This window comes from Thermobia domestica, chromosome 13, assembly GCF_964235325.1.
Source record: "Thermobia domestica chromosome 13, izTheDome1.hap1.1, whole genome shotgun sequence".
Lineage (NCBI taxonomy): Eukaryota > Metazoa > Arthropoda > Insecta > Zygentoma > Lepismatidae > Thermobia > Thermobia domestica.
In genome coordinates, this window is record NC_137466.1 from 144,467,176 (window position 1) to 144,494,993 (window position 27,818).

Below are 27,818 nucleotides of genomic sequence, written 5' to 3' on the forward strand. Positions count from 1 at the left end.
ACAATCGATCCTCATTTTTATCATACTATACATAGCACTAATTTTCTTTCTATGCGGTATCGTCAGCACTAATATAGCACTAATTTTTGGCATAGTTTTCAAAATTAGTGCTGTTACACAAACGTCAAAAAACCAAGAATATGTGGGTGGGGCTAGCGTGAACCTGGCCCCACCCACTCAACCGATTGAGATGAAACCTATACACAATGTTAGTGTCTATCGTCAGCACTAATATAGCACTAAGTTTTGGCATAGGTTTCATCTTAATCGGTTGAGTGGGTGGGGCCAGGTTCACCCACATATTCTTGGTTTTTTGACGTTTGGGTAACAGCTCTAATTTTGAAAACTATGCCAAAAATTAGTGCTGACGATACCGCATAGAAAGAAAATTAGTGCTATGTATAGTATGATAAAAATGAGGATCGATTGTTTTCTTTGATGATGCCGCCATATTAGATTTTCGAATATATTTGGCCTAGTGATAATGGCACTAATTTTCTTTTTATGCGGTATCGACAGCATTAATTTAACACTAACATTGTGTATAGGTTTCATCTCAATCGGTTGAGTGGGTGGGGCTAGGTTCACGCTAGCCCCACCCACTTTTTTTTTTTAGTTTTTTGACGTTTGTGTAACAGCATTAATTTTGAAAACCATGCCAAAAATTAGTGCTATATTAGTGCTGACGATGCCGCATAGAAAGAAAATTAGTGCTATGTATAGTATGATAAAAATGAGGATCGATTGTTTTCTTTGATGATGCCGCTATATTAGATTTTCGAATTCTTTGGCCTACTGATAATGGCACTAATTTTCTTTTTATGCGGTATCGGCAGCACTAATTTACCACTAACATTGTGTATAGGTTTCATCTCAATTGGTTGAGTGGGTGGGGCTAGCGTGAACCTAGCCCCACCCAAAATCGTTTTTGTTTTTTGACTTGTAAGTAACAGCACTAATTTTTTTTAACATTACAGGTCGTCAGCACTAATTCGGCCCTAACTTTTGTCATATGTTTCAAAATTAGTGCCGCTGTGGGTGGGGCCAGGTTAACGTGAAGACAGCCCCACCCACTTTTAATAATGGAACAGTAATTTTGTAAACTATGCCAAAAATTAGTGCTAAATTAGTGCTGACGATACTGCATAGAAAGAAGATTCGTGCTATATATATTATCATAAAAATGAGGGATCTTTTGTTTTCTTTGATGATGCCGCCATTGAACATTTTCGAATATATTTTGGCCTTCTGATAATAGCACTAATTTTCTTTTTATGCGGTATCGACAGCACTAATTTAACACTAACCTTGGATATAGGTTTCATCTCGATCGGTTGAGTGGGTGGGGCTAGCGTGATCCTAGCCCCACCCAGAATCTTTTTTGTTTTTTGAAGTCTGTGTAACGGCACAATTTTTTTTTAACATTACAGTTCGTCAGCACTAATTGGGCACTAATTTTTGGCATATGTTTTAAAATTAGTGCCCATGTGGGTGGGGCCAGGTTCACGGACATGGAATATAGGCATTTATAGATTGAAAATTAGAAAGATCTAACTCGAAATAAGATGATAAACTTCTAATGACATACTACTTACAAGTGGTGATAGGATTAGGATTAGGAATTAGGTTTCTGGACTTTCGGCATCTATGGTCAAGTTAGCCCTATCCCTCATCGATCACCTGCCCGGAAAATTGCAAAGGAAGAAAGGAATGGGAAGGGAATGCAGCGGCCTGGAAGTATGTTAGATACCATTCCGTCATTTGCCTGGTGTGGTAAACTCTCACTTAGGGTGATTGGTCTGAAAAAGCTATTACCCTTTTCGATCGAGTGTCCCCACCGTTAGCACCAAAGAAAAGAGCATTAGCGACTATACTCCGCGGAGCCAACGGACGGTGCTCAATTAATCTATAAATATACATAGTCAGTAGGGCTCACAAGTGGGTTTTATGGAGCAGGTTGGGCCCAAGAGAGTTTTCTTTGAGGAGGGATAGGGAACAATTTTTCTTCATTGATAATGCACAATTGATCTTCAATTATACCACAAAGATGCTTTTAAGAACTTTGAATTAATTAAAATTTAGTCTACAAGGCAAGTTACTTTGGTTTTGTTGCAACCAATTCCGGTCACCTCTACTACATATTTGGGGAATGGGGATAAGAATGGCAAATTCAAGGAAATAGTTAATTGGAGTTTTAGAGTTCCTTTCAGCGCCGTGTCTATATTAGACATGGACCTACAGCTTAACGTGGGATCTGAACTATATGAGTTCCCACCAGACTATCGAACCCGAGTTTCCCACACTCAAGACGCCTATGTAACCACATAGTCACGAAAGGACCTTAAATTTGAGCCCAAGCACTTGGGGGGATGGTCACCGCTGTACATGGTCATTGCTTATATAAAGCTATAGAGCTTACAAGAGTTGTTACGCAACATACGTGTATATATTGCAGTACAATGAAACCAGGTTAACATACAAAGTATATCCCCTCGCGTTAGATTGCCTGCCCATTTCTTGATTTCAGGGCGATACCACTTCTTGTCCTTAGAGCCAAAGATGTTAGTCATTGCTATTTCCACTTTCTGCTGATTGGTGAAGCATCGTGATTTTAAGAAGTGTGCCATGAACCAAAACAGGTAATAATGATCATGAATATGTGCCTGTTGTACCATCAAATTCTTGAATTTTTGTTGCATTTTTTCGAGCCAATTTTGGCTTTTGCTTTATCCTGTAGCAGCATGACCCGCTTTCTTTTCATCAATGCATGATATTTTTTGGCGGAGTGCAGCATACATCCGGTTCAAATATTCGTAACGAAATCAGCACTGATGGTACAATCATTAGAAGCACAACATATTTTAAAAAAACACAATTTTCGTAAATTTTTGAACACATGTCAATTTATTAACTGACTTAAAAAAAGGAAAAGGTTCTCGATTCGACCCCTTTATATTTATTTATTTATTTATTTGTTTAAGTTCTATGTTCACGCATAACTTCAACATAGATGTCCCCATTTTGATTATTCTTTTTAAGGAGTTTGATGTATCAAAACTACTTTCTAACTTATATTTTCCTTGTCCATCCGTCCATCATGGATACAAAGATGCAGGGAGTTACTAGACTAGGGCTAATTATCACCAAATGGTAGAGAGTCAGAATGTAGAATGTAGAGAGTCAAAAGTTACGGATAGAGTTCGGTATCTATACCCAATACTAAAACAGGAAGTGGTAGAAATTGAGCCATTTCCGGTTTTAACGTTGATCACTGTAGAGTAAAAACGGCAATAGATAGAAAGATACTGATTTCCGCAATCGATTTAGCGTCCGCAAGAAATAACATTACGCATACATCCCTCACTCTCTACTAAAACCGAAAGTGTTAAAAATCTACTACAACTTCTGGTTTCAATATTGATCTACATAGAACGGAAACGATAACAGATAGCGAAAATAGTTCTAAGAACATATTTAGCGTTCTAAGAATAAGTAACATTTTCTTTCTTAACCATTTATTCAAACCAGAAGTGCAAATAATCAAACACTTCCGGTTTTAACATTGATTACCATAGAGCAAACATCATAATACAAGTAAATAGCAAAGGTAAGTTATCTTTTGTAGTCCAAAAAAATATTCACTTCCTACATCCTATTCACTTCCTATTAAAGCCCAGATGTGGCAGAAATCAAACACTTCTGGTTTTAACGTTAGAGTGAAAATTGTAACAGATAGTGAGAAGCAGTTTCCAGCAACCAATTAAGAGTCCCAAAACTATATTCTATCTCCACTCTAATCTTTGTATTAAAACCAGGAGTGGCAGAAAGCAACTACTTCCGGTAAAAATAATTAATGACCATAAGATAAAAACCATAACAGCTAGCGAGAAGTGGTTTTCAGAAATCAATTAAGCGTCCCAAGTATATATGCATCCCCACTCTAATATCTCTACTGAAACCGAGAGATATATCAATATAGTATCATTTCCGGTTTCAATTGTAATTGAGAAAATATCACATCATAAACGACGAAACTCGTGGTAATGCTACTTGTTCATTTTTAAAATGTATACTTTTATACAAGTCCCAACAAATTTTATCAGGATCTGATTACAGTCTTTGCAGTTCGACCAAGAAACTCCTTAACAGAGAGAGGATAGTGTAAATATCATGTTTATGTTCACGTATGATTCCATAACGCGTTGACCCATAAATTTACTATAGATCATATATATATATATATATATATATATATATATATATATATATATATATATATATATATATATATATATATATATATATATATATATATATATATATATATATTTGGTAATGCATTTTCCTTAGGCTGACTTACTATATTCGAAGTTAATGGTCTACCTTTAGGTATATAAGAAACATTTGAGTAATGAAAAAGTGAAAAAAAAACTTAAAAGAAAACTAACTGACTTCAAAAACGCACTAAAAACCAGAACACAGAATACCTTTTTCTTTTCAAGAAAACTAGTCAACTTTTTAAAAGGTTCTAAAAAAGATAAAATAATAATAAAGCGCCTGAAAGTAGAAAGTAACTCTTTGCTAATATCTATATTAGAGGCCTGCACGGGGCCGAACCCGTGAATTTATAATGTGTGGCCCGACCCGAGTTCGAAATATGTTTTAGCCTCTAGGACCGAGTCTGGCCCGAGTTTGTGTGATAATCAAATGAGCCCGAAATACGGCCGAATTACAGAAACTTAATAATTAACACAAAATTATTTCATTAACTGTAATTAGAGGTTTAATTTTGCAGTTGTGCTTTAAAAGTTCTCCAGAAAGAACAGTCCAATCAATATCACTGTACAGTATATTTACGAAGTAAGGCCCTAAAAGGCCCGAGAAATATGGTTGTGTATTTAAAAATTTACAGGCCGAGCCCGGGCCCGAAGTGATATATGCTTTGTAGGTGCGAGTACGGAACGCGGGCTCGGCTGGAGCCCGTGCAGACATCTAATCTATATTAAAATGGTATGTTCAAAGCCAAACAATTTAATGCCTCATAAAAACATCAACAAAACTGATTTTATAAATATTAATTTCCTTGCCTTGGTACAGACTTCAATTCTTTATGGATAACAGTATACCCTAATGAAGTATTTTCTGCTTTTAAGGGTTTTGTTATTACTTTCTGCTTTCAGCGCTTTTGTTATTTTCTACACTGAGAAAAATTCATTATCGGACAGCTGTATATTGTACAAATATACGGATTCCTTATGTTTACTACGGAAATCTGTACGGAACATGCTTTATCCATATGCTATATAGGTACTGCTTTTTTTCAGCTTAGATGTTACATCATGCCCCTACAGGATGTCTGACATCTAACAATCTTCCGTACGTATGTTACATACGTCAGCTATATATTATATAGGCCTACGTCCAGCTGTATGTGAGATCCTGACCGCTTATATTCAGTTTTTTTTCTCTCATATGAAAAGTACAAATAGATGAAACACTTATTCGGAAAGTATTATAAAACATACGTTTTGAGTTATACGTTTGCTACGGAATGTTACCTATAGTCGTATGTCAAGCCCAAAAACTTCTGGATTTACGCATGTAACCTACGTTTTTACATACATGCCACATACGTTGTAGTGCATATTTTAGCGCTTTTGTTGAAGTCGTTTAATATATACATATACATACATACATACATACATACATACATACATACATACACACACACACACACACACACACACACACACACACACACACACCATAATGGAACCACCGCCATAGGACGGCCGTTCAGCAATGAAGTTTGGATGATAGCGTGTTCCTGGCACTCTCCACACTAAAGTCCGACCAGAATCAGACGACAGGCTGAATCTCGACTCATCGGGAACATGACATGCGCCCACTGCAACATGTTCCTGACACCATGTGTAACGCGCACGTTTGTGCTCCAGTTTCAATGGCACACATATCACAGGCCTTCTTGCATACTCTATTGAACCGCCGATGAACAGTTTCACGACTCACGCGTTGTCCTGTACCCTGAAACAACTCATTGACCAGTTGAGAGCTTGAAGCTTGATGGTTACGTTTGGCAGAAATTGTGAGAAATCGGTCCTCGACGGCCGACATCTTCTTCAGACGGCCTCATCCACGACGTCCACTGACTTCACCTCCATTTTGGATGAGACTCTACAGCCTCGACACAACACTTTTCTTCACGTTGAATTCCTGCGCCACTCCCACTTGCGATCGGCCCAATTCCAACCGCCGAGTTATTCGCCTGCGGTCAAAGTCACTCAAATGTCGTCTACCAGCCATTGAGAGGTGTGTACCCCAAACAAGAACCACTAGCTCAATGCTTGGAGCTTCGGACACTACTGGGCTATGGTGTGCGCCTCATGGCATAATATGTTCACCGTGCTTGCAACGGTGCTGCTTATGCGATAGAGTGGATGCTCGTCTTGTCTGTATGTCTCTGTGTATGTGCATGATACTAACCAGTTTTGAATGGGCCCCACACGTCACTTATACCATGTCCTCTCGGGTTGCGCGTATATATATAAGGATTTACAATGAAGTATACACTAGCATACTAACAAAAACTGTGAAACTCTTGTCAGTGGACAATCATTCCTTCCCCCTTCCCCCTCGACAAATCTGAAATAGCGCTACTCTATTTATCGAAAAGAGATAGTGAAAAACATCCCACGTGATGAAGACGGTTTTTCCATAAGAGGTATAATATATAACTAGGAATGCAATGGATGTACCCGATTGCAATGAAATGAGCTGAGCGAGCTTAAACTACGTAATCATTCCTGGCCATTATGCAATAATAAATGCCATTTTTAATTGTTGACAAAAAAATCGCGTGAAAACTTTTTCCCCATGTTAAGTCTATGCAAGCGTTTTTCGATTATTATTCCTCGATGGTACATCGGATTTTTGATTTCGATCTATGTTGTCACTCAACACGACATACTCTATCAGCGTGCTAAGTTTTCTTGAGATCGGCCAAACGGTCTAGGAGGAAGCGTTTTTCGGTCATTATTCCTCGATGGTACATCGGATTTTTTATTTCGACCTATGTTGTCACTCAGCACGACATACTCTATCAGCGTGCTAAGTTTGGTTGAGATCGGCCAAACGGTCTAGGAGGAGTTCGCGGAAACCCGAGTATAAGAGCTTCGCTTCGCTCAGCTCAATTAATTGTATACGATTTGCAGATGATAAAGGACTTGTTGCGAAGCCTGAAATGAAAATCAATGAGATGTTTGGAAACTTGATGAAAAGTTGTGAAGAATATGGGATAACAATAAATATTGGAAAAACAAAATCCATGGTGATTGGAACGAAGTGGTCTGTGTCAAATATAGAAATAGGAGGGGAGACTTTTTTTTTTATACCTAGTTAGTATTATTAGTGATTATATAAAGAGGGGACGTGAAATAAAAGCAAGGATAGGAGTGACGGTTTGTTCCTGAATAAAGAGTTTAGAAAAAAGCTCATAAAATAAGGAGAATTGTACTGTATGGGACAGAAACATGGACATTATGGAAAAGCGATTGAAAAAGAATGGAAGCCTTTGAAATGTGAATGTGGATAAGAATGGATAGAATTAGCTTGGTCATTGAGAAAACGAATGAGAGAGTCTTAGAATTGGTGGGGGAGAAAATTAAAAAAATGGATATGAATGAAAGGAGAAATACAACCTGATTTCTGACTAAAAAGGGACTGTATCATGAGGGACGTGCTAGATAGCAGGAAAGAGAGGGAGGTGCGAAGGAGGCTACAGTCAATGGACGGTATCAAACCAGACAAATCTAAATGAGGATGTAGAGGTTAACTGAAGGCCGCGGAGCATAGAAGATTCTCAGTTACAAGTAATTTGCCAATAATGATGATGGTAGATAGTAATATTTTAGTTCGTTCCAGCGACAACAGAAAAATCTTTATAGACACAGTGCGTAACTTGTGTGTGTAGGGGAGTGCAGGGGAAATTGTCCTCCCATTTAAACTGCCCGCCGTTAAGCCAAAACTTTCTTACTTCACATAATACGAGTGGCCCCGCGTAGCATAGTTCCTAACCCTTTCGCTTTTGGTCCCGAGTTCGATGTCTGGTTGGAAAACTCGATTGAAAAAGTGGAAAAGCTTTTTCAGGCAAGCCATCCTGAGTAAAACTTTTTTAGTTTCCTCTCATTCACACCATGCAAATGCTGGTATGGTACTTCACGTAATAGTCCTTCCATCACCCATTTCTTTCCTTCTCTCAAATTTTCCGGGCAGTGTGATTGCCGAAAGATATCATCCCTTATATGTGATAGACCAAAATAGCTATAGCTGCCGAAAGGCTAGAAATCTCATTAGTAATCCTAATCCACATGATACGATACGAACATATGTAAATGAAGCAATAAATAGGTGTACCACATAAAAAATCTTAAATGAAGCGAAATTGTGGCATGGGCCCATTTCTGTAAAATGTCTGCTATTAGGGCTCCCAGCAATAATATATATATATTTTAAACTTAAAGTTGTGTCAAATATTGTGCACAATTTGACTAGTTGAACACGGAAAGGGCCTACCATACATATTCAATAGAACTGACAATACTTTCATGTGTTGTTGGTGGCTCATGATCTGAACAAAATATTTCTCTATGATCAAGCACGGATATAATCTGAAACTTACTCAAGTAAAGCGTCAACTGGGGCTTCTAGAAACAATAAAAACGTATCTTAAGGATTTACATTCTAGGAGCCCCAAATTTCATGTGTCATATATTTTAGAAGGGCCCAAATACTAAAGCTTATTCTCACAAGAAAAGTCCCTAGTTACGATGCTGTATCCATATAAACCAAAGGACTTAAAAAAAAAAAAAAAAAAAAAACAATGGCGGCGCAACTGTGCAAGTATTCGTAATTGTTAGTGAGGAATGTATTGATGAAAAGAGCAGTTCAAAAACAAACGAGCGAATGACTGTCTTTATAAGTGCTACGATTCTCTCTACGGTATTTAAGAATTTCGGAGTAAAACCGGCGAAATGTTTACAGAGAAGAACCAAAGGGAGATGAATGTACTGTTAGTTTTCTAGAAAAGGCTTTTGATTGCTCGAGAATGAATTCCTAATAAAAGTTCTATAAAGAAGGAAGAATTGCAATGGAAGGTCAGAAGACTCATAAGAAACTTACGTATAAAGGGTGTTTCAAAAGAACACTGACAACGTTTGGGAGGTGATTCCTGACACCAGGATAAGACAAAAAGTATAGACCAACCTTGGTGCACAAATGCTTCCTTTCGGAGTTATAGGTTGCCAAAAACATGAAAAAATAAATTTTAAAGGTCCATAGATCCAAAATTATGGGACCTACCGTAGTCGTGTCAAGAGTTCACTTAGGAACTAGTATGTACCTTATCCAAATATCCATGTTTCAGAATCCTGCGGTACTTTCTCAACAATTTTTATAGAGGTAGTTGATGAGAATTCAAATTATATGCCGGTAGCCAAACTCCCTCTACAAAAATTGTTGCGTGAGTACCTTAGGATTCTGAAACATGAATTTGTGGATGGAGCATATATTAATTCTTAAGCGAAGTCTTGAACCGATTACGGTAGATCCCATAGTTTTGGAGCTATGGACTTTTAAAGTTCACTTTTTTTATGTTTTCGGCAGCCTATAACTCCGAAAGGAAGAATTTGTGTACCCAGGTAGGTCTATACTTTTTGTGTTATCTTGGTGTCAGGAATCACCTCCCTAACGTCGGTTTGTTTTGAAACACCCTGTATATGAACCAACAAGTAAGAATTACAATAGGAAAAGAAATGACAGTGGAGAGTACAATTGGAGAGGGGAGTTCGTGAGGGATGTTGACTCTCACTGTTGAAGAAGAAAATATTCACCTGCAAGGGCGCCCATGTTGTGGTTTCCAAGGGGGCAAGTACAAGCGACATTTCAAATATAGTTTCAAATTTTGATGTAACTATTTTAAAAATTCTATTGAATTTTCGATATTCCGAAGTACAATTTCCTTTAGGGGGGCGAGCGCACCATCTTGCTCCCCCTGATGGGCGCCCTTGTTCACGTGGGAGGTAGAAGAATTAAGTATTTAAGAATTGCGCATGAGATGGCATTGTTGTGGAATCTGAACAGACAATCAATAAGATGTAAGAAAACGAAACGAAAGAATATGCAATGATATTGAACATTAGATGGAGAAAGCAAAAGCGATAGGAATGAAGCAAAAACATCTAATTTTCTCACTACCGTTTCTTAAATTACTTATATTATAAACTATGCCACTGTAGATTTACCACTGAAATATTACTTTACTAATTATGAAGAACATTACGTAAGAAACAGATGTTCAACATAGAATGTATTACTGGGAGCTGGCTTTAATGCGAGGCTGAGGAATTCAGAGTTGATTGACAGGTGCTTCCACCCCCGTGATCAAGAAACGGTCACTCGATGGTCCTGGGCAGGGTTGCCAGTGCGCTGTAAAAAAATCACCTAATACTCACTTAATTCAAAGAGTTTATAGAAACTGTGCAATCTCTATCGAAAGAATTTTAAAAAAAAATTGCATAAGCAGTTACCGTATTTGAATATATTTTGCATATTACTCACCTTCTATATTTTATAACCACCCGCGTGGCGGAGCGGTCTAGCATTTTAGTCTTCGATTGCAACATAAAGGGTCAATTCCGCTGGGGATAGTTGAATGCACTGGTTCAAACCCCGCTTTATGCAAGAAAAATGTAGGTCCTACATTTAGAAGCTTCTAAGCTTGTTTAGAGAGTTAATTCTTATTAATATAATAATAATAATAATAATAATAATAAATATTAATTCTTAATAATAATTATTATATCTAAGAATATTCCGCTCTTTCGAAGAAATTTTGTTGGCTCTAAAAATAGCATTGTCTTCGTATAATACATTTATTTACAATCTAATTACAGGGCTTATACATAACACTTGAAATATATAAATTATATACATAATTTCCTATTAACAGTTTAGAAATGCAATGAAGAATATACCGGTATGTGTTATGTTTAAGTTCGATTAATCATTATCACTAGAGACCAGATGTTTAAAATCCTGGAAAATAGGTGGGCAAATAGGCACTTAAAATTTACAAAATAGACAGTAAACTAGGCACTAAAATGTAACATAAAACAATGAAGATAAATACTCAATACAATTTTAAAAAAATTAAGTCATAAATAATGTTCAAAGAATATAGAAACGTGTTCACGTGGACACACGCAAATTCGACTATGATAACAGGTCCTTCAGTTTTTTTCGCCCTCGCTTCTTCGTCGCACTGCACTATGACCTTTCTTATTACTTCTCTAGTTACGCTGTGTATAGTTTGCCCTCTTTTACGCTATGAACCCATTGTCAAATGAATAATAAGCAATAAAATCGCAACCACAACTACCTCCCAACAAATAATCAACTAACTCTTCAGAATGACATTCATGTGACATTTTTTTTACGACTGGCAACGCTGACATATAGGAGGAGAGTAAGGGAGTGTCGCAAGAGTCAGGCAGAAAAAATGTTGAAAATTTTCTCCCTCTACCTCAGCCCAAGCTGGTAAACAAGCTAACTAACTCTATGGCCTATGGAACCCGGAGGTTCAATGCCGCGTTCACAAAAGCTCTCCACTGACTTCTATCCTTAGCCAATTGGATCCAGTTTCTACTTTGCATTCCAATCTCTGCGAGATCCATCTTAATATTGTCCTCCCATCTGCGCCTAGGTCTTCCTAATGGTCGTTTTCCGATTGGTCTTCCAGTCAAGACTTTGAAAGCGTTTCTACTTTCTTCCATTCTAGCTACATGACCCGCCCACCTAAGCCTTCTAGACTTGACGACCCTAACAATGTTGGGTAAACCATATAACTTATGTAGTTCCTCATTATGAAGTTTCCGCCATTCCACATACCCATTCCTCTTGGGTCCTAATATTCGTCTCAGGATCTTGTTCTCAAATACTTTCAGTCTATGCTCTTCCCTCAGAGTAAGTGACCATGTTTCGCAGCCATACAGAACAACAGGCATAATTATCGTTATTATAGGGAGGGTAAACAAGCTAGCTCCCTATAATAGGTATATAACTTTTCATGACAAATGGCTTACTCAACATTTTAGTTTTAGTAATATACAGATGGTCATCAGAAAAATGGAAACACCTGAACTAAATTGCAACTTACCAGATTGCGACTTACGACTTGCAACTTACGACTCGCCTTCAGAACAGCCTTGATGCGACGTGGGATGGAGGCATAGAGGTCGTGAATGGTAGCAAGTGGAATTTTCCACCATTCCTCGTGCAGGGCATCGGCCAGTTCTGTGAGAGAGGATGGAGGTGGAAATCGTCGCCGGAGTCGTGTTTCCAAGACGGACCACAGATGTTCAATTATTTTGAGATCTGGGGATTGGGCGGGCCAAGGGAGGCGTTGAACTTCATCCCGATGTTTCTCAAACCACGCTGCAACAACGCCAGCTGTGTGAATGGGTGCATTATCATCCTGGAAAATGGCGTCATTGTCCGGGAACCACATCCGGACCATAGGATGCAAGTGGTCTCCTAAAATTGCGACATAATCGTTGGCAGTGATTCGTCCGCTAAGTGTGACCACAGGACCCAATGAAAACCATGATATGGCGGCCCACAGCATCACCGAGCCGCCGCCATGTTTCACAGTTGGGCGGAGACACTGCAGATCATAAGCTTCTTTGGGCGTTCTCCACACATAAACACGGCCCGTGGTTGGGGATAGGGTGAAGGATGACTCATCCGATCATATCACACGTTTCCAGTCCTGAACGGTCCAAGTTGCATGGTCGCGGCACCATTTGCAGCGTGCGAAAGCGTTATGGTCCCTGATGAGCGGTTTGACCCGTGCAACACGATCCGTAAGTTCATGTCATGTAATTCGCGGCGGACTGTGATTGTCGAAAGTGTGGGGGAGCTGCTGATTGAGTTCCTCCGCCACTTGCTCCGCAGTGGCACGACGGTTCTGCGTGACAATGCGCTTTAATACCCGGTGTCCTGTCACTCATGATTTTCTTCCGCCCACTGTTCCGCTTCCCCGATGTGGTTTTCCCGTGTGTTGTGTAGGCCGTCATCACCTTCGACACTGTCCCACGCGACACACCTAACACAGTAGCCACTGCCGTCACATTCACTCCACATAACCGCGCACCAACAATTTGCCTTCTTTGAAAATCTGAGAGGTCTCCCATTTTACACTACCTCCGTCTGCTGCAGCCACTGGACACTGCTGTTCCACTGCGCCTGACGTAGTTTGGAGACCGACCTAACACACCACCACCAGCGGTCCGGCGCTGCAGGCGCCACGACAGCACTGCCAACCCATACATCTGACGTGTTGCCAACTACAGGTGTTTCCATTTTTCTGATCACCATCTGTATTTGTTTATGGTAGCAAAAAGAAACATTTATATCTGGACTATTTTGGAGACTCTGAAAGAACCTCCTCCTAAAGTCAATTGTGTCTTGTTCATGTTTTCCAGGAAAATGACTCCTGCCATATTGTATACTTCTTGATCGCATGTTTATTTCTGAGTCATAGTGAATGTGGATCTTATGAAGTCAGTTCTAAACAATCTTCGAGAATATTCTCTGAGAAAAATGCACCCCTAAGAGTAAGATACCCATTTGAATTTTTTCATAAGAAATGTCATTTTCACATATCATTTTATGTCATTTTTTTTTTCATAAGAAGTTACATGTGCCATATTGTGCTTTCTTACTAAAACATTTGTTTATATTTACTTATAAGTTAAATTGCTCATGTCGTGCTCCAGAAAATCCTCCGAAGATTAAACTATGTCCTTAATTTTTCCAGAGAGGCAACTTCAGGCAAGGTTGTTAATAAAATATTGACGTAAAACACATAAACAAAGTCCTTTGTATCGTATTTAAGAAAATTGCAATTTTCGAATCTCGTCCTCTAGTAAACTATGGGATAAGGAAAAAATCTATAAGTTTTCCTGGAGAACCTTATATCAACTTTAAAATTTGTTCCAGGTACATACATTGGGACGAATGGACGACCGGAATCCAAAACATTTTTTTCGGAATAGACGGAAACCTCTCCGTTGGTCTAATAGCTAGTGTCTCTGCCTTTGGTGCACGTGGTCTCGGGTTCGATTCCGGTGGGAAAGCACACAAAAAATAATTTCACATCCATTGACCTTCATTACTAATTCGTCTCCTTTAGCCTAAAGTTTATGAACGTGAGACGTTTAACTAAACTGTTATTTCGGAATAGGACATGCAATGTATTATCCTGTTGAAGTCTCGAATTCGATTTCATTTTCAGGATCACAAGATTTTCTTTAACCTGCATCATCGATCGAAAGTGTTGAAAGCAGTGTTTCTAGATTTCCTTAAGAAAATTTCCTCCAAATGACTCAAAATGTTTTCTTACCTTATCAAATTTTCCCTAGTTTATTGAGTGTCCAATTCCTGTGGCAGGAGTTACGCCATAAGATTAACTTAGATATATTAAAGGAAGAGGCAACTACTATTGTATTATTCATTTGCTTTTTGCTTTTACTTTTCTTTTAAGTTTTTTCTTACTTTTACAAAAGAATACAAACAAATATACCCAGCCAACAATGGGCGCAAATTATGCTACTTTGAACAAACAAACAAACTAACAAACAAACACAATTACTATTGCTTTATTTCTAAACAAAGAAAAATTTAAGGACTTATATTCGTCAATCAGTCAGCGTGAGAATTTCCTTGGATTTTCATGTTTTATCGAAAAATTTCACTTTTTGCTCAATTAACCTACGAAATTTTTCTAGATTAGAGAAATTTCCCTTAAACTAAAAACATTGGTTGAAATTTTCCTAGATTAGAGAAATTTTCCCTTAAACTACGAACATTGGTTGAAATTTTCCTAGACTAGAGAAATTTCCCTTAAACTACGAACATTGGTTGAAATTTTCCTAGATTAGTGAAATTTCCCTTAAACTACGAAAATTGGTTGAAATTTTCCTAGATTAGAGAAATTTCCCCTAAACTACGAACATTGGTTGAAATTTTCCTAGATTAGAGAAATTTTCCTAAAACTACGAACATTGGTTGAAATTTTCCTAGATTAGAGAAATTTCCTTTAAACTACGAACATTGGTTGAAATTTTCCTAGATTAGAGAAATTTCCCTTAAACTACGAACATTGGTTGAAAGCAATAATATGGGAATGACGAATGAAGCGTTTAGAAAGTAGAAAACTATATTTTGTGGGCCTTTGAGTAAAAAGTTTCATCAGTTCACTGTTCCCTTTTTGAATTTTACTGAATAACTCGAAGACAATGAAGAGCATAAAAATGTAGAAAATAAATTAAGTAGTACTTATTAAACGATTTTAAATAAACTAATGATCGTTTCCATTTTTAAAAAATTATATTCCAGAATTTTTGGTGTTATTCCAGAGTTTATGATGTCAAAATTGTTGGGCACCCAAGTTTTTGCACAATACTAAAAGAACATTTTGAAAACTATTAGCTCATGTAATAGCATTTTGTAAGTAGTTCCTGACTTATTTTCAATATCTTAGCTGTTCTTTATTGTTTTTGAGGCATTCACCGAAATTCAAAAATATGGGGTAGGCTTAGCGAAGAGGCTTCAGGAAAAGATTAATCAAATTTTCCGAACTCTAGGGATCAGAAACATAGACAAAAAAGATGAAGTAAGTTAGGAGATATCAAAATGTGCACGTGAAGAAAAATGAAGAAAATTAGATAAATTCAATGGAGAAGCAATGTGCACTGAGAAAAAAAATTGTATGTGGCGTTCGTAAAAACGTAGGTTACATGTGTAAATCCTGTAGTTTTTGGATTTAACGTACACCAGACTATAACTAAGAAAATATATTTTATACGCAAGGGCGCCCATCAGGGGTGGGCAAGGTGGGGTGATCGCCCCCTAGAGGAAATTGTACTTCAGAATATCGAAAACCCAACACAATTTTTACATTAATTACAGCAAAATTTGAACCTATATTTGAAACGTCGCTTATACTTGCCCCCCCCCTCTTCGAAACCACAACCTTGTTTATAGTACTTTCCATATAAGTGTTCTGAATAAGCGTAATTTCCGTACGATCGAAAAACTGTATATAGGCAGTCGGGATCTTACATACAGATGGACGTATGTAACATATAGCTGACGTATAAAACATACTTATACGTATTTAATATCTGGAAGGCTGTTAGATGTCAGACATCCTACAACTGCATAATGTAACATCTAAGGGCAGTACATATGTACGATATGGATGACGTATGCTCCGTACTGATTTCTATAGTAAACATAAGGATACCGTATATTTGTGCAATATACCTCTGTTGGATAACGGATTTTTCTCAGTGTGGAAATGCTGGTAATAGATAGTAGGTATGAAAACAGCAATATTGAATGTAATTAATAGGCATTCGTTTTTCAGAAGCTCTATTGTGACATTTTAGACCAACTTCATGACTATTGTAGGTCTAAAATGGCACAATAGAGACAAAATGATCAACATATTGTCGACGTTTTCACGAACTGGCGAATATCCCATTTCCCACGCATCACAAACCAGCAAATGTGCAAAATTTGTCATTTTTTTCCCTTTTTAATTGAAGCAATTTGTACTTTTTTCTGACAACGTATAAAATTTCCATCAAATTTGCCTCTAATATTGAGGCGTTCAGAAGTCAAACCGATTAACTCCATTTCTTTGTTGTTTCTTAGTTATACACATTTTTGACTTGGAAAAGATACATTTTTTCCAGAGGCAAAAGCGATTAACTCCATAGTACAACAACTTACCACTAAAATGCGTAAACATACTGATCACTCTCATTTAAATGCATTGGGCCTTATGCAGAGTCGTTCTGACAAGTGATTAGTGCAATACTAAAGAGCTCGACTAACATATGTTTCTTGCAGTAGTCAAGCTTTTAGTATGACGCTAATCATAAGTCAAAACGACTCTGCATAAGGCGGATTGTATCTAAGTTACTAAAATGTTCACTACTGATAAATCTCCTTTAACGGAGTTAATTGGTTTGGCATCTGAATGACTTTTTTTTTTTTTAATATAGTGATTCGCAAGTAGTACAAAGTTTACAACTTTCATCGTAGCTTTTTCTCGAAATCAAGATTGTTACATATTCACCGATTCGTGATGCATGACAAATGAGATATTCTCCAGTTCGTGAAAACATTGACGATGTCTGTCAGACAATGATGCAATAAATCTTTAGCCACAAATTGTTTAGTTCACAGGTTGGAAATCATTTGAGTAAACTCTTACAGTTTCTTTTAAAACAAAATTTGTTGTTTACTTCTATTTTTAGAAATCCTTCGAGTAAATTCTATCGGGATTTTAACGAAGTTTCTTATTTAGTTCAACTTTTGGAAAAAAAATTGATAGACTCTTGCGGGATTTGAACAAAATTTTTGTTTACTTCAAAAATTTTGGAAATCTTTGAGCAATTTCATACAAAATTTTAACAAAATTTCTTGCAAACTTTGTAGATTATAGAGTAATGTAAAATAATAAATTATGTAGTTATGGTCGTCTGAATAATGTATTCAATTGTTATATTTTATAGAAAGTGTTCTTTGTTTTAATGTCAATAAAAAAAACGCTCCAAGCTGAGAAACGATACCCATTTTTTTTTTTTTCTGCAATCCTGTCCGAAGTGCTGTGTTCAGTTTTTGTAGATTATACAGTTCGTAAAGATTCTATATGGAAAAGTATCATATTGATCGTATTGATATATTTATATTGATCACATGATTTTCTTTTTTCCTATTTTTAACAAATAGCCTCTTATTTTGTTGACAAATAGCCACTTATTTGAAGAACTCTTCATTATACACTAAAATGAAAATAAAATAAAGTAAAATAAATAAAATAACTGACATCTGAGAAATCTAATAAAAGCTCGGAAAACATCAACGAAACAAAATTTTGAAAATTTGATGGTTTTCCTTTTCTTTCAGAGCCTCTCAGAACACTGAGTCTCCTCTAGAGAATGCTGGTAAATAAATTGAAACCTCTTGTCGCTCAGACAGCAAGAAAAACTGGGTGATGAATCCTAACTATATCGAATTCCATAGTAGTTATCTTCAGATAGATTTAGACTTCTGTATTTCTGGTCCCTACCTGCTAATTCAATTAGCTCTTCATAATGTTAGGCTTGCTTCACTGTAAAGAACTTAAATATTTTTGAGGGGTCTAATGTACCCCCTTTAAAAAGTAATTTCAAGTCATATTTTAGGAAAGTCTATTTTAAATTCTTGTATATTATGTTTATATTTGATCCCTGGAAAATCGTATGATAAACTAATCATATTAATATGTTATTTTGGAAAGAAATTATTTCGATAACTTATAAACACTGATCACCTTCACCAATTCTTTCAGTAAAAAGTATACGTATACTCAATTATTAATCTGTTGATTAATTAGGGTTTAAAGTGCCTTTTCTGCAACGAGGCTGCTTGAAGTAAAATTTATTATTCGAATTTCTTTCCAAGTCTAGTGCTTATACCCGGGATATCACGTGCGCTGGAAACACGAACTTATTCATTTGGCCACAACGGACACTACAAAATTCCTTAACTACCATCGAGAATAGACAATGATGCAATAGATGATGGAGAATAGAAAGTATCTTAACCATTCTATTTGACGAGTTCATAATAATATAGTATGGTAATAATAATAACACAACCACACAAAAAAAAGTTTTGCGCGGCATACAAAGGGTATGGATTCGATGTATCTTACATAGAATCCAAATTTCGAAACTCCAGGAAGATCGATCGTGTCAATTTTCTTTTTATGAGCGAAAAACTTTAGCGATTTTAGATAGGAAGGATACATTTAACACGAATCCAAATTTCAAAACCCCAGGACGATTGGCTATGTCAATATTTTGTTATGGGCGAAAAACATATGTGCTGTCTTACTACCAAAATTCGCTGAAGTTGTTTGGGGTTTTGATCGTCTTGGGGTTTTGAAATTTGGATTCTGTGTTCCAAAATGCATCGAGTACCCTGGGATACGCGGCACAGAACTTTTGTTTTTGTGTGTGTGGCTGTATAATTAATAATTAAAGAAGAAAGGAAAATTAACATCTATGAAAGATAATAAACTGCTGAAAACTTTTTCCTTAATTTTGGTTTTTAAAAAAAGTCAAGATTTCGAAACCTTTCAGCTTAATATAGGTCAATGTAAATCTAAATTACTATCTTAGATCCCGTGAAGAAAAATTCTTTGGATCAGAAGTAGCTTGAGTACAAGTTGTCTTATCTAAGTATACAAATAATCAATATAGCATATAATTTTCTTCTTTACGTGTCTCTTTTTGCATCTTGGATGAGCTAAAGTGTTGGTAGATTATTAAAAATAAATTATGGGTCTAATTATCATATTCAATTAATGAAATATAAGCATGATGTTTATAATAGAAATAGATATAGAATTTTATGTAACATGTCTAAAATTTTGAGATAAAACAGAACATTTCTTTAAAAATCATTAAATCTAACTGGCTGGTCGTGAATAAAAATATTGTTCAAAAGTCCAAATATTAGTCATAGTTTCTCATTTTCTTTATTATTATAGGTGCCCGTAATTGAAGTTTCATGTAAGATGTTACCAACTGTTATCGTTTGTGCCATGAAGTATGACATGCACAGTACTGAGTTTAATATCCAGTACATGTACGAAGTGCTCCATGATGATCCAACATCGAAATGGGATAGTATATTAGCTTGAGTCAACAAGAATATTAGGAATGATAAAAAAAAAAGTGCATAAAAATTACGATTTTGGCCAATAACTAGTTTTTGGATCAGGGGTCACAAAATTTTTGAACGGCTCCTAAATCAAGTTTTCGTATTTTCTACGGGATAAGCACATCATACTGAGTTAAGAGATAGTTTGGGTTTGGCACAGTGTATGTAGTTCTCCAGATATAAGGCGTATAAGAAAAATTTTGAGTGAAATATCAAAATTAAGGATCCAAAGTTGGTACCAAACCAGAAACAACAGCGATAGTATTTGATATGCTGATTACAAGTAATCACCCAGCTAAAAGAATTTTTGGACACCGTAGTTCCTCAAGCTATTACATCAGGAAGTTAGTTAGATATCTCTAAATTCCTTATTTTTGTAATTGAAATTTCTTAGTATCTATCTACAAACTCTTCAACCAATTAGAAGGCTACACTCTCTTCTAGAAACGAGGTACTCTAGAGAATTATTAGAAATTTTAATAAGGATTATTGAAAGGGCTAACTGAAAATCAACCTTCGAAAACATTAAAAACCATGAGCCATTACGAAATAAAATGAATTAAAGAGTTTTAGCATGATGCGAGAGAATCCTATATTCTCCAGTCAAAAGTTAGCAACCCGGTAACATACTTTTTAATTGAATTTGCTTCGACAAAATATATTAATATATTAATATGATAATGTATAATATAATAATAGAAATACAGTTTGTGAAAAAATAACTGTATCACTTGCTAAAAGTATGGCAGACATCTAGAGAACAACAGTAATTACCGGTACTTTTAGCAGTGATATGCATTCATAAATTTTCATAAAAACAAATCTTGTGTAGTTCTGTTACACAGTTTGTTTTGCTATTTGTTTCCCCTTTTGTCGCCAGGTGTGTCTATTGCTGGCTAGTGTCATGCAGAAACTGCATACGCAACTCGACTGGACCTTGATAAAGTACGGCTTGCTGATGTTACCGCGTGATTGTTTGCCTGATTGTCGCTGCAGTGTTTACTTTTAAGATGGATCACCACCCGGAAGTCTACACATATTTTAGCTTATTCCCTTAATTACTGCACAATAAAACGTTACATCAGGGGGAGCTCCTCACGCGATGCGCAGATCCATTTTAAATTTCTGCTTTGCACATGACGTCACGATAGGAGCAAGTGAGTACGTACAGATAAGAGCGCTTTTAAATACAAGCGGAAAGATTCGGTATCTCAGTTCGGGGCTTATTGAAATGTTGATTCTTTGCATTCATTGCTGAATTTTAATTTCTGCTTGTTTCGATATTAGGTGTTTTACGTCTTAATATTTTAGTTTTCTGACTTTTTCTATTATTCATGCGTGTGTGTGCTACGTACAGTGTTTAAGATAAATTTAAGTGAAAGTTTTATTATTATTATTTTGTTTGGTATTATTTCGCATTGTGTTGTGAGTATACACTACACAAAAAGTAAACATAAAACCTGGCTACGAAGTCACCGGGTGCCATACGTAGCCTACAGTAGAAAAACTAACATAGTGTATCATTCCTTTGCAAAAGGTCCTCTTTTACAAAAACTAAATAAATAAATAAATAAAAGTAAAAAAATCTTGTGTCGATGAAAAGACCTCTTCATTGTTTCAACTTTCACTGTCTGTTCCCAACATTTGAAAGCGGATGATTACGTTAGTGATTTGCGAGCAGTACTGCTTACCTCTAGTGTCTAGGGTCCCTGGTTCGATCCCCGACGAAGTAAGTTTGTGTCAGACAACATTGTGCCCGTGAATTTTCTCGGGGTACTCCCATTTGTTTCCACTTTTGCATTCCACCAATTCTTCCATCATCATTCACTTGCTTTAATCATAATTTCCTTTAGCCTAAACGGCACAATCATGGGACATTATACTCTTTCATTCATTTATTTTTTTCTGAATGATCCATTCGACACATTAAATGCCAGATGTAGAAATGGTAAGAAAGAACTTCCATATATCTATGACACACATCAAGTTCAAGTATAATTTTACGAGAGCTTTATGTTCGTTGCGAAGGAATGCGAGTAGGAAATTCACATCTCTTGCCCTTTCAGAAAGGTTTCCTAACAACAATTCGCTCTTTGGTCTTTTTTTCTTATCTCCAATTGCTAAATATTAAGAATCTTCTGAGAGCGCAACTAAGTCAAGAGAGTTTGGAGAACTTTTTCTCACAAATACGAGGACCAATGTTTCTTCGAGAAATGTTTTTAGGGGGCACTACCTCCCGCAGCTCTAGGGAGTGTCCCCCGGAGGAGACCAAAATAATATGTCTATAATATAATAATAAATAGAATAGTACCAGCAGTGCCGTCGGCTACGTTGTATGCCCCCATAGTTCCTGAAGAACATAGTTTCTGAAAAAAAAAAAAAAAAAACCACTGACGAGGACTTTGACGTTTTCATGACCATCCGACACCAACTGAATTCAAACACCGTTTGCTGCTCCTACTTATGGGAAAAAATATAAATGAAATGCCTCTTTCAAATGAAGTTGCTATAGCACAAGAAGATGATGGAGATTTTTTGAAATCAAAATTACTAGAAGGTGTTCTACCCGATATGACACAACCCTTAGCAATGATTCAACGCAAAACTGAAATTGATTACATCTTTATTTCAGATGATAGAATAACTATTGAATCAACAGATGTTGAACAAGAGACAGATTGTTCAGTAGAAGGGTTTCGAATTCTTGCTGGATGCATAGTTCATCGGGGGAAGGCAATATGACACTGATCACGTTAATAAGTTAAAAATATCCAGATGTAAATAAAAAGTTATCAGGCTATTTGTGAGAACTAGAATGTTTTATTCGCATGGAATACATGAATAATAGTAATAAAATTCAGAAATGAACGCCTGCCCAAAGAAGAAAATCTTGACAATGACATGCATCAGTTAAAAATGAAGCCCACAACAATTAACTAAAAGAAGATACGTAGAAATTATTATTTATTAATTCTTTTGCAAACGCCATGCTTTCTGTTGCCTGTAGTTGTGCGCTTCTGTCGCTCTGCTCCTGCAGTGACGTCATGTGGCCAGCCAATCATCGTCTCGTTTCTCCTATATCCCAACCTTACTACTTTATTAACCTTGACGTTACATATTATAAATATTGCACTATAAGATAGAATTATGTTTCAGCTAAAAGACAAGACACTGATTCATTTGATTGTCTTTTCTGATATCGAAAAAGATAACAAATAAAATAAAATAATTGATTCGTTTTACAATGGGCACACAAGATGGCACTTGCTGCTAGATCTTACTAGAAGACATCTGTTTTATTAAATGTTTATTTGTGTGTGTAAAGTATTTTAAAGTAACGATCTTATTACGAAATAGATATAATGTTCGAACGTTTTTCGTGTTATGTTTTACATTTTATTTAAATATTAATTTACATGTAAGGAAATAGATTTTGAGAAGAAACTTGCACAGAGCGCCATAATGCGTTGTTGCCAAATTTGAACGTTTACTATGGTAGTCACAATAAAAAAAATCCTGGATTCTAGCGTTCCAATTTTAAGAAGCGAAACTTAGCTGTAAATTGCGGAAAAGGTCGAAAACGAATTTCTCCACTAATTATCCAAGCAGAATTCCATCATTACTTCCTTTATTATCTGGTATCAGTAACACTCAACACTATCTGGCAACGCTGCACTATTCAAGCAGCGTTTATCATAGCACCGAGAACATCTAGTGATCCACCTTAAAGTTTAGAAAGAAATATAAGAAATGTATTTAATGTGAATAGATTGTTAATGATTTGACAAATCATGAGTTTGAAAGACACTACACCTCGCAAGCAAGGAGAAATTTTGGCCCTACTCAAGGAAAGAGTAAGGCAAAGAGAAATTCGTAGAAAAGTTAACGTTCATTAGGCTAAAATTTCAAGAATCATTAAGAAACAGCAAAGAGTTTGAAGAGTGTTTCTTTAGAAACAGGCGTGGAAGAAAGAAGAAAACATCTGCAAGGGTTGATCGGAAATTGAAATCACTAGCGTTGTAGAAAAGAAGCATGAGTTCACATCAACTGTCTGCACAAATGGAAATGGTGTTAGGTATAAAAATAAGCCATTCATCAGTAGTGTCTATATTGAAGTTTTTTGAATTTGACAAGAAAATGGTTCGAAAAAAACCGCGACTGACAAAGAAACATAAGGATGTAAGGAATTTCTTTGTGCGAAGGTATGAGGAATGGATAGAGGAAGATTGGGATCGTGTGACTTTTTTTGCACGGAAAGAAGTTTTTTAATATTGTTGGAAACGATGCTGGAATGAAGCTTTGGATGCGTAGGGGAGAGGAATTAACTGATAATTGTATATCTGAGACACAGAAGTTCTCGGCAAGTGTTATGTTGTGGGGTTGCTTCACATCGAGAGGAGTTGGAAAAATTGAAATTTGTACTAGTTCGGTTAATAGCAAAAATATATAGAAGTTCTTGATCATAAATTAATACCAACAGCTAGGAATTATTTTACAGGGGCAAATCTAAACAAATTCTACTTTCAGGATGACAATTCCTCCTGCCATCAATCTCGTTCAGTCAATAATTTGTTTAAGGAGATGGATATACTCTAGTGGCCTAATTCACGAGATTTAAATCGTATCGAAAACCTGTTGCATGTTATGAACAAGAAACTGCGGTAAAGGTGTTTCGAAAACAGAAACCAGCTAATGGTAGCAATTGTACAAACTTGCTACCATGATTTAGACGATGCTAACAAGCCGCAATCTTGTTCACAGGATGCCCAGAAGAATTGAGACCGTCAGAAAGGCTAAAGGTCATACAAAATACTAAATGAAAAACAGTATTCAAAATGATGATATCGTGTTATTCATTTGCTTGAAAATAAAGAAAAAAATTTCTTGCTAAATGTTACCTTATAACTTTCTCAATTATTGTCTAGCAAAAAAAAAAAAAGTAATATAGATATGTGTGTTCTATGTATACTTCATTTTATGTTAATTTTGTGAATAATTGTAGACAAAATATGTTTGAACTAATATAGCAGCTACAATAAACATACAGTAACGTGCTGGTTAAATTTAAAAATAGTATACTGTATCACACAATTTATACGACCCAAATAAGAAAAATTATTACCATAAAACTAAGTGATACAGTTATATTTTTACAAGCTGTATTTGATAATGTAAATACTATCTATCATAAATATTATCTATCTAAATTTTTTATACGTTTTTAATTAGACGTACCCAAACAAAGAATAAGTTCGTAATGAAAAAAATTATATATTCACTAATAATTAATTAGCTATTTAAGTCAAAGAAGTAGAAACATCAATGCATCTTTAAAAATAATAAATTATAAGACATTTTATAACTAACTTAGTCGTTTCTTCAGCTTTTATTTGATTTTATTTATTTATTTATTAACATTGATATTTTCCTCAGGATTCCAATTTAACAATATTATAGGTCATGTATTGGTTTGTGTAATTAAGAAGCATCTGATTGATTCTCTCCATAAATTATTATTTTGCTAATATAATACAACTCTAACTTTTTTAAAGAAAAACAACCAAATTTGCAATAACTGTTAGGGAAAGAAATTTTAAAATTAAATAAACTGTTGAAAAACTTGTAACAGGAAGTAGCATTGTTAAATTTATTTTACGTGTATGTTTAAAAAAGAGTAATGAGCAAACAACAAAAAAGAGAGAGAAAATAAAACCTAAAAATAGGTGTGATGAATATGTAAAATATGTCACCCACCTTGGAAAGGGTATCCGGCAAATATAGGACGAATATTTAGCGCACTCGACACAGCCATGGGCTATACGTTGGATAAGTCGGTATATCACTGCGATTTCATAAAACATTCGAAGTCGCACCTCAAATCTCTGTACCGACCACTTACCGCGATACACACTGCTGATTGGCCACTGAGATGTTAAGTAGGCGGTTACAAAGACACAGAAAGAGAAGAGCAATACGTGTGTGTGTGTGTGTGTTTGTGTGAGTGTGAAACATAGAAAGAAAGAGGGAGACGTTGATGGTAGGGAGGTAAGAAATCTCGTGTATACCCCCCTCCTCTTTTCCCCTCTGACGGGAGTCCTATTCAGAAGTTAGACGTTAGCTTGTCACCAGGTGCTGGACCACCCAGCAAATGTCAGTGTAAATGGATGTTCTTCAATCATATTGAACGGAATACCTTTATCGCTGACTAACATCAATATATACCGCCCTGAGGTTTAAGAAGAAAAAAAGAAAACAAGTTATTCTATTTGTAATGCGAATAGATCTCTTTACAAGAAGATACTGGCACAGACGAAAGAATATTTGATGAAGAATCCAAGATTAGAACAACATTACATAGAAACTTGTATTGTCGCCGCAACAATGACGCAATTTTAGTCTTTTATTGCCAGACACATACTAGAAAACGTAAAGAATGTGTCAGTTAATCGCTTATTGTTGTGTGTATCAGTATACCTATGTTTTTTTCTTCTTTTCCTTTCTTAACACAGCGGTTTTCTCTGTCCACAAAGAAGTGCTAATTATGCGTCCACTTGACAAAAAAAAAAAAATCGATGAATCAAAACGCATCACGCTGTTGGACCTCTCACTATACGGGCTGTTTGTTTCTTTTTCTTATCCTAAAGACACCGACTAAATTGTTGATGATTCTTAATAGGGTCCAATCTTCCTTTTCTCCCTGTGTCTGTCTGTCGGTCCCAATTTACTGGACACTCCCAAAACTCAATGTAGGGTTGCCAATTTACCGAAGTGGAAATGTCGGAACAAAAAAAGTGTCCACACTTGCGAGGTCATTAAAGGTAGGTCCTCAAGAGTTGGGGATAACAGCAACCAGGGGGTTCTGGGTTTAAACCTTTCTTAAGCAAAATAATATGGAAAAATTATATATATATATATATATATATATATATATATATATATATATATATATATATATATATATATATTACACTTGTTCTGAAGGATATGAGATTGACGCTTGGCCCCCTTTATTAAATTCTGCGCACGCCACTGACCTTAACTTACCACATCCTTACGATTTTGAGTGTGAGCAAAGTCCATTGAGGTCAATGAGTGTAATATCTAGTGAATATGTGATCCATTGAGGGACGTATTAAAAATATATATGTCTATAGTGCGATTTTAAAATCAACGAGTCAAAACCTCAAAAATTACAAAAGATGTGCACGATGGCTCAGTGACAGAGCGCTCACCATTGGTGGGAGATACATATTCAATCCCAAGCCATGTGAGTTTGTGATAGACGTGGTGTCCGTGGGTTTTCTTGGGGTTCTCCCATTTCCGCCCACATTTTCATTCCATCAATTCAATTTATAATCATTCACTTTCGTTAAACACGCGTCTCTTTTAACACACACTGCATAAACGTAGGACATAATACTGAAAGATTACATTTTTTTTACTAACAATTGAGGAAACATGCATGTATCTTTGAACTTCTATATGTTTAAAAAATTTTCTGTATTATTTAATCAATAAAAACAAACATCTTTTAAAATGAAAAGAAATGTTTATTATGATAAATGTTTATGTTGAACACATTCAATTTAAACCTATTGCAAAAATACGTAGTAACTTTTTTCCCACAAACATCTATCTTGAGCTTTTTTTTTTTTTTTTTTTTTTTTTTTTACTTATTTCACCCCACTGAACTTGAGTGCCCTTATTTGCATGCTGGTGTCCGACACTCCGTTTATCGTTTTGATCCATGTAATGTTTTTTTTTTTCCTTTCTTTGTAAGTGATTCTTAACACATATTTTTTTCGTGCTTCGTGTGTAGCCTCCAGAAAGAAAACGTCTAATTTCATAAGTGTTCGTGTTTCCAATTCATATGTCAAAACAAGCAAAATACTATCATTGAAAATTTATTTTTTTAGAAAGGCTGTTTGGGAGTACTTGATCACTCCTCTCCGCCTACC

At 36.0% G+C, this 27,818-nt stretch overlaps 1 protein-coding gene across 4 annotated transcripts in view; it reads right to left on the bottom strand.

Moving 5' to 3' along the window:
- gsb-n (paired box protein gooseberry-neuro) overlaps positions 1 to 25,773 on the bottom strand; it is a 134,175-nt gene extending 108,402 nt beyond the window's left edge. Inside the window, exon 1 of one of the 4 annotated variants that reach the window (XM_081736641.1) lies at positions 25,615 to 25,773. In XM_081736641.1, the coding sequence (XP_081592767.1) occupies positions 25,615 to 25,672 (58 nt within the window). In that variant the 5' untranslated portion in view covers positions 25,673 to 25,773. The remainder of the gene's footprint in view (positions 1 to 25,614) is intronic. The other 3 variants (XM_081736643.1, XM_081736642.1, XM_081736644.1) reach the window with 3 other exon arrangements.
- Positions 25,774 to 27,818: the final 2,045 nt, after the last annotated feature.